The 8,124-nt window shown below is 50.5% G+C and overlaps 1 protein-coding gene across 7 annotated transcripts in view; it reads left to right on the top strand.

Annotated features, from left to right (window-relative positions):
* Nucleotides 1-959: 959 nt before the first annotated feature.
* Lpin1 (lipin 1) overlaps nucleotides 960-8,124 on the top strand; it is a 107,534-nt gene continuing 100,369 nt past the window's right edge. For 4 of the 7 annotated variants that reach the window (XM_057768304.1, XM_057768332.1, XM_057768296.1 and 1 more), the window contains exon 1: nucleotides 960-1,080. In XM_057768304.1, coding sequence (XP_057624287.1) covers nucleotides 1,000-1,080 — 81 coding nt within the window. In that variant the 5' untranslated portion in view covers nucleotides 960-999. The remainder of the gene's footprint in view (nucleotides 1,081-8,124) is intronic. The other 3 variants (XM_057768351.1, XM_057768324.1, XM_057768314.1) reach the window with 1 other exon arrangement.

The following is an 8,124-nucleotide window of genomic DNA, read 5'->3' as shown; positions in this document are numbered from 1 at the left end:
TGTTCCCTGCCTCCCATTTCTCGTAGGTACACCACGAGGATTACAGATGGCACCAACTTCTCGTGGGCCCTAGGGATTCACACTCAGGTTCTTGTGCTCACACAGTGTGCTGGCTGGTTCTATGTCAACTGAACACAAGCGAAAATCATCTGAGAGGAGGGAATCTCAGTTAAGAAAATGCTTCAACAAAACCAAGTTGTAGGCAAGCCTGTAGGGCATTTTCTTATTTAGTGATTGATGGGAGAGGGTCCAGCCCATGGTAGGTGGTGCCATCCCTGGATTGGTGGTCCTGGGTTCTAAAAGAAAGCAGTCTGAGCAAGCATGGGGAGCAAACCAGTAAGCAGCACCCCTCCACGGCTTCTGCATCAGCTCCTGCCTCCAGGTTCTTTTCCTCCTCAACTTGCTTTTGGACATGGTATTTTACCAGAGCAATAGAAACTTACTAAGATACACAGCAAGCAATTTTATTCACCGAGTCGTCTCCCCGACTGTGGACATCAGTCTCTTGAAAGCGCCATTGGCTGCACTCAGTCAGGAAGGGGCCTGATGGGTGGCCTCTCTGCCAGTGCTTCCTCTCATCAGATTCCTCTGGGAATCCCATGTGGGTTTCAATCTCCAGTCTGTCTTAGGACTTGTCAGCTTTGGAGGTTGCTCCGTTTCTCGTTCTTACTCCTGAGCTAAGTCTCACGGGCAGGAGTGGACGTGGTGGATCTGAAGCACCCTGATATGCCAGCTGGCCCTCCTCTGTTGCCTCACACAAACTGGTCAGAAACTGGCATTTTCTGGTATCTTTGCATCCTGGCTCTTGTTTGTCAGCCAGTCCCCAGGTGGGAAAGGATTTGCAATTCAACACCCTGCTCTTTGCTGGGGCCTTGTGACTTGGCCCAAGCTCAGTAAAGGGAAGCAGTTTTGCCTACTCCGGTGTGCCAGGCCCAGCCTCCAGCTCCTGAGCTGGTGTCCCGGAGGGTCATTTCTCTCCAATCTCTGCAGGGTCTAGCCATGGCAGAACAGGATCGGATCTGCAGCTCCAAGTGGGAGCCGCCCCAGGACAAGAACTCTGTGGATTCGGCATGGTCGTGGGTAAGGCTGCATGTGGCTGCTGGTAGAACCGACCTCTGCCTCCAGGCTCAGCAGTGCATTGCTGTGTCTAGAGGATCCTTGGGAGGGTCTCCCTTCACAGTATCCAGCCAAGTGACCTGCGAGCTCCCACCCCAGGGCTCTCACGGAGGCTTCTCTAGAAGCTGTTGGCAATGACTCAGGGCTTAAAACCTGGTTTCTTTGCCCTGGATGGAAAATGCTCGGGGTGTGCTTTGACCAAGGGTGTTCTCAGGTCCCTGCCTCCTCAGGGAGGAAGGTGGAAGCAGGAGAATGCCTTGCGTCTGGCCTGGTCATTTACCGCACCATATTTGACGTGGTCTCCTAGGACTCTGAAGCTCTCGGTTCTTCTGGCTTGCCTGTTTCAGACCCCATTCAAAGTCCAGGAAAAGGGGAGGTTGTTCAGATGTGGTATGTTCACTGAAGACCCCCAAACCCAAAGTGGGGAGCTGAGATCACCCCAAGTAGCACTGAGTATTGAGGATAGGACTGGGGCTAAAATTCGGGCCTCACTGTTCCTGAAAAGGCCAGTAGGTTTGGGTGCAGGTTATACCCCTGACCCACATGCTACTATGTCGGGACCCTGAATGCAGGGACTGGACCACCAGCAGAGAGGGCTCTGAGAGTACAGAGCATGTGCTATTCTGCATCCTCAGGAAGATGCCTTCTGGATGCTGGTGGTGCAGAGCCCCTGGCACCTGGCAGTTCATCTTCAGGGAGGGTGGTCCACGAGGGGATGCTGTAGAGGGATAGGCTGCAGGGCGGGTGGTCCACGAGGGGATGCTGTAGAGGGATAGGCTGCAGGGCGGGTGGTCCACGAGGGGATGCTGTGGAGGGATAGGCTGCAGGGCAGTGATGGGAACCCAAGTGGGGGTGGTTCTGGATTCTGCTCCTAGTCTGTCCCCATTCATCACTTAGCTCCACAGGCAGATATTTCCCGAAAGGACCCATGCTTGTGAAAGTGTTATCGCAGGCCTAGCCCTGGGGACAGGAGTGACACGACCCATTGAGAATGCCCCTCTGGTGAATCACAGTCACAATCTGATTAAGTGAGCTGTTTTGGGGTTAGTCGGGGATTAATGTAGCTTTTTTTCCACCTTTAAGTCCAGAATGTCACTTAAATGTAGCAGCCATCCTCACCTGAATGAGTTGAGATGTAAATTCCTCTTCCTTTGTGGGCGGTGCTGGATGCCCACCAGATGCATTGGTGTCCACCACGACTGACTCTCTGGTGTCCTGAGGTACAGGCTTCACTGTCATGTGTTGATTGAGGCCAGCCTAGGTAGCAGGCATCTAAGGAAGCTGACGGTGAATCTGGGACCGGTGTAGACTCTGTCTGCCCCCCAAGTCAATGCCCATTGACTCTGTAACCTGAGGAAGCTCTGATTGGATATCTGTGTTCTGCTTGTGGGTGTGCTTTTGCATGTGTGTGTGAGGTGTAGGTGGCACACACGTGTAGTTACGTAGGGGTATGTGTGTGTTATGCCACCCCATCTCACACACAAACCTACCTAACACACGTGCCACCCACACCATACACGTGTGCCACGTGTGTAGTTAGGTATGTGTGTGTGTATGTGAGGTGGGAGTGGCACATGTGTGCTAAGGTAGGTGTATGTGTGGTTAGGTCAGAGGTCAACCTCAGGCGTTATTCCTCAGGTGTCATCCACCTTGTTGTTTTCAGACAGGGCGTCCCTTTGGTCTGGGACTTGCCGTGTAGGCTAGGCTGACCAACCAACAAGCCCTGTTATTCCATGTCTCTGCTTCCACAATTGTGTTTACAGCATGCGCCGCCACTTGTAGGATTTTTCACGTGAGTTTTCACATTGACTGTGTTGCCTCCCCAACTGCGCCAACCCCTCCAGACCCCACGCTGCCACCTCTTATGCTTTGACTGTGTGGAACACAAAGGCTGTGAGAGAAAGCCCTAAGGGCATTGCAAGCAGAGGCTGAGCTTCTTTCTTTGACTGCTCTTTATAAGAAAGGGACAAAAGGGCTTGAAATCCACGCTCTGTGCCCCTTTATTCTGCCACTTTCCCCACTGTCCCATGGGCTAGATAAATGCTCATTCACTGAAGAAACTGAACAGGCAGAGGCTGTCCTCTTTCCCACCATAGTCTGGCTTCTCTTGTTTGTTCTCAGAGCAAGAGAGGCTGTGGGGAGGCAGGGACAGTGAGGGATGATAAGAGTCCATCTTCCTGCTATTGGCTCCCTACAGGGGGGTGGTCGACTCTAAGGTTGAGTTTTCTGGGATCTTGGGACCATGGCTCAGACCTCTGTCTTCTGGAAGAATCTGACCTGTTGTATGCTAGTGTTCTGGACCAGCAGGCCCAGTGAAATCAATGTCTCCCTCTGATGGTGGGACATCAGGTCTTGGAATAAGGGAGTGCCCAGGGTCGTGGCTTTAGTAATGCAGAGGAACTGGGAACAAGTCCAGAAACTGAAGCAGAAGCCCAAACGGATTGATGAGACCAAGAGCGCTTGTGCAAGGTTTCCGATGATCTGGTGAGCACACAGGGGAGACGGGGAGCTGCAGCTGCTCTGGCCAGGGGACCGGGCTCAGCTGTCTGGCTTCTGGGAAGAGTTAAAGCAACTCAGCCACCATGGGGCTGGGAAAAGGGCAGCTGGCAGCGGCACAAGCCCTGGAGGCACCTGCTCGGTTGGCACCACCCACCTGCAGCGCTGGCTACAGACATTCATGGAGTTTCTGGACTCTGTTTCAGGGCCTGGGTTTCAGTTCTGATTCCTGAGTACCGGCAGAGCCCAGCAGGGTGGGGAGATGCAAAGCCTGGTCACTAAAGGAGGTCAGGCCAACTGTGGGTGGGCAGGCGGCAGCCTGCCAGCCAGAGTACTTGAGGCACAGTTCAGGAGGGATTGTGCCTGCCCAGGGGGCCGGGAAGGCTCCTGTGAGAAGCTGGCTTAAGAGCCAGGCAGAGGAGGGGTAGGATTTCAATAGACAGCCAACAGGGATGGAACCCACTGGGCTGGGAGGTGAGTTTGAGCATAGGCAAACACTTGCAAGTACAGAGTGTTCCCTACCCAAGTAGTCTGCTCTCAGGGATTTTTTTCCCTCTCCTAGTTGGGACGTGCACTGTGACATTCATTTTGGCCAGGCACTCAGCCTCTGAAAGACAGCAAGCAGTCAGGGGCCAAATATGAGACCCAAAATGTCAAGGTACAGGAGCCAGAAGGTCCAGGTTCATAAGCCAGCTCTGGTGTGTGCAGGTTTAGCTTGCTAGAGCCTCAGGGTCCCCATTTGTAAAGCGATGTTTCTATTATCTGATGATAAAAGACTCATGAGATTTCCATACACAGCCATCGTCCTTAACACCAGCACTAAAACTGGGCGGGGTGGCCTGGGGCTACGGGCTGTAAATGTAATAGAGACAAAAAATCAAATTTCGAACTGGGGGCCTGGAGAGGTGGTCAGGGGTTAAAAGCACTTGTTGTTCTTACAGGGGACCCAGGTTCAGTTCCCGGCACCCACACGGTGATTTACAATCACCCACCATTACTCCAGTTCCATGGCATCTGATGTTTTCTTCTGAACTCCTTGGTCGTCAAGCATGCACGTGATGCACATATATCCATGCAAGTCAAGTCCTCACAGATAACATAAAATGAATAAATCTAAATTTTATTTTTTTTTGTTTCAGGGCTGAGCATGTAGCTCATGTTGTTCATAGAATATTTGCCTAGCATATACAAAGCCCTGGGTTTGATCCCAAGTATTGCATAAAACAAGGCGTAGTGGTGGTGCATGTATGTAATCCCAGTACTGGGGAGGTAGAGAGGAGAAGGATCAAGAGTTGAAGGCCATTATTGACTACACAGTTAGCTGAAGGTCAAGCTGTGATACATTAGACTCGTGTGTATGTGTGTGTAAATACATACACATATATAATTTTATGTTATAAACTATATAAAATTATATTTATAAATTATATATTATATAATAACATTCACCTAGGTGTTGGGTCTATAGAACACTCTCAGTAGGACATACACACATGGAGCCATGTCTCTTGTCATCTACCCGAGTGCAGGCTTCATCCAGATGGGACCTATAGTTGGCCCCAGCCACTCCTTGGCTCTGTGATCACCTTGCATCCTAGCTACACCTTGACTGAACCATGTCCTTTTCTTCAGAGGTATTCGCTGTGTCTCCAGGGAGGCGACCCTCCAGGACCCCGGGCTCAGCCTGCTTCTTCAGATCCTGTAGGTTCAACAGGATAGGATTGCAGAGAGACTACAGAGCATGCCTGCCTCTAGGGTGTTGCCTCCACTCCCAGATAGCGGGACAGGGACTAGGCTTTCTTGGGTTGCTTTCTTCAAGGATCTCTGGGACTCAGAAACAGGGTCTGAATCTCCTCAGAGCTGTGCAGGCTGAGTGCTTATGCCCCCTGCTCCCCTGATCTGAGAGCTTTTGCCCTTGGATGGGTGTGGTTGGGGGAGGGTCGGAAGCACTGTGCAGAGAGGTGGGAACGGGGAGGGGGGGTATTTGGTGACAGCCTTTTACGATGATTCCTGCTCCTGGCATCTAGGGCCCACACTGGCCAGTATCAGGTGAGCATGAGAGTCTTGAGCGTCCCCTGCACGCGGTACCCTGATACTGCACGCAGAAAAAAAAAGTAGTTCTCATCCTTCCTAATGCTATGCCTAGTTAATGCAGTTCCTCAAGCTGTGGTGAGCCTCAACCATGAGATTATTGTCATTGCCACTTCATAGCTGTAATTTTGCTACTGTTATGACTCATAATGTAAATATCTGTGTTTCCAAATGGTCTTCGGTGATTCCTGTAAAAGGATCGTTTGACCCCTGAAGGGGTCAGGACCCACAGGTTGAGAACCACTGGTCTAGAGAGCCCTCAGGATACCCAGGCTTTGGAACTCACGGTCCCCGAATTGAAATTCCAGCTCTGCTGTCTATAAACCAAGCTACCGTCCTTTATACAACTACTTTTAGGTTCTCAGGATCTCGGGATTTTTGGTCTTTATAACTGGGGTGTGGTGGTGCAGGCCTATAACCCCAGCACTTGGGAAGCTGGAGTAGAAGGATCAAAAGCTTAAGGCCAGTCCTGGCTACATACCGAGGTGTTGTCTCAAGAACAAACCAAACCAAAACAAAACAGAGAGCACGGGGCTTAGGAATCTGCTATTCTAGCTTACGCCAAGGGCGCGTGAGGGGAGGCTGGTCAAGAGTCTTATTGTTACTAACATATTTTTTGAAGTTGCAGAAATTTTTTTTTCTCATGAAAAATGTATCAGGATGAGTTGTGGGGGTGGGGGGAGTATGAATAGGTGGAAGAGTTCCACAAGACCTGTAATGTGTGTGAACTTCAGGTGGGTCCCTGCCAGTCGCCGGTGCTTCAGCCTCCAGTGCCAAGAACAATGCTGATTCAGCAGGTGCATCCGCTGAACCAACGACCAATGTTGATGTCTCTTCACATCTTTTTTTTTCCTTTTTGCAAAAAGGACTGAAGTGACTCAGTTGTGTGGTTGTGCCATGGTTTCTAGCATTGCACCATAAAAGAAGAAAATAAGACAGAGCCGTGTCGTGTGCGTGTTGATGTGATGCTGCCTACTGAGCTCTCTTGGGGAACGTCAATGCTTATTATGAGAGAATGCGCTTTGTATCCTGGGAGACTGGTGTGGGTTGAATAAGAAGTGTCCCACACACATTTATGTATTAAATGCTCAGTCTTTAGCTTGAGGACTGTCCTGGCTGGTTTTACGTCAACTTGACCCACGCCAGCATCATCAGAGAGGAGGGAACCTCAGTTCAGAAAATGCCTCCACAGGCTTGGGCTGTAGGCAAGCCTGTAGAGGCATTTTGTTTGCTTTGGTTGCTTATCAGGTGGCAGCTCATGATGGATGCTTTTATCAAAAAGGTCACGGTAGAGCTGCCGTTGAGTTTTTAGAGTTGTGTGCTGTGGCACACTGACCGAGGGGGCCGTAAGGGCTGAGAGCCAAATGATGTTTGTGACATCAGACAAGATGCTCAGTCCAGGTGTCTCCCAGGGAACTCATCCCTTCTCCCATGAGGGGTGGCCAGCAGCAACCAATGGCAAGTGAATTAACACATAAAACATCTCCAGCTAACAAAAGAAGGGTTTTATCCAACTTCTTGAACAAATTCTCTTCATCTGAGAATGAGATGGTTTAAATTTCTGAGAATGAGATGGTTTAAATTTACAGAAGTTCAAAAATGGCCAGGGTGGGGGAGGGGGGCCTGGCTAGCTGGTGCTTTACCTGGTTTGACCTGAGGAGAAACTGAGTTTATTAATAGCCATCTGATAGACACTTTGCAGTGGACAGTGGGGTGCCATGAGATCAAGTGTCTAGCTTCTCTCCAGTTAGACATGCCCGTGGTGTCAGCACACGGAGCAAAAGAAAGTGAGTCAGGGCCAGGCCAAGCAGTCAACCTGGAAATGAGCATTTTGCAAACAGGAGGCATTCTTGGGTTTTTGATAATCCAAAGTGCTGTAAAGTGATATGTCTAGGTGTGAAACTACACCGGTTCCGTTCCGCGCTCTACTTGCTACGTGCTATGGAAACTAGGCTGAAAATTTAAAACCGCACAGGCAGAGACAGGAAAAGACGGGTCCATGGGGACATCCTTGAGACAAGAATGCCCACTTTATTGTGCATAGGGGCACCTTATTTAGGGCTCTGGCCCCGCCCTAGCTCTCAGGATCTTTCTGCTGCAGACTCATCAGAACCCACTCCCCTGCCATCAGGGTCTCGTGCTCAGAGCAGCTGCAGGCTACTCAGGGCAGAGGAAAACAAGTTGTTTACCAGAAATTCAGGGTCTGGTGGCCCGTAGTCCCCAACGTCTAGGTTTATAGTCATTGCTGTGTAAGCTTTCACGTCAGGGATCATTTCTGCATTTTCCATATTTTGCTCTAGAACTGTTTAAGAGTTTCATAGTGGGGCCAGGCAAGATGGCTTCATGCATCAAGGTGCTGGCTGTCATGCGTGATGATCTGTGTTTGTTTCCCAGGGGCTCACATGGTGGAAGGGGAGACCT

Source organism: Chionomys nivalis, chromosome 1 (genome assembly GCF_950005125.1).
Source record: "Chionomys nivalis chromosome 1, mChiNiv1.1, whole genome shotgun sequence".
Classification (NCBI taxonomy): domain Eukaryota; kingdom Metazoa; phylum Chordata; class Mammalia; order Rodentia; family Cricetidae; genus Chionomys; species Chionomys nivalis.
Note: the sequence above shows the minus strand (reverse complement) of the source record. Positions and strands in the feature narration are given on the sequence as shown.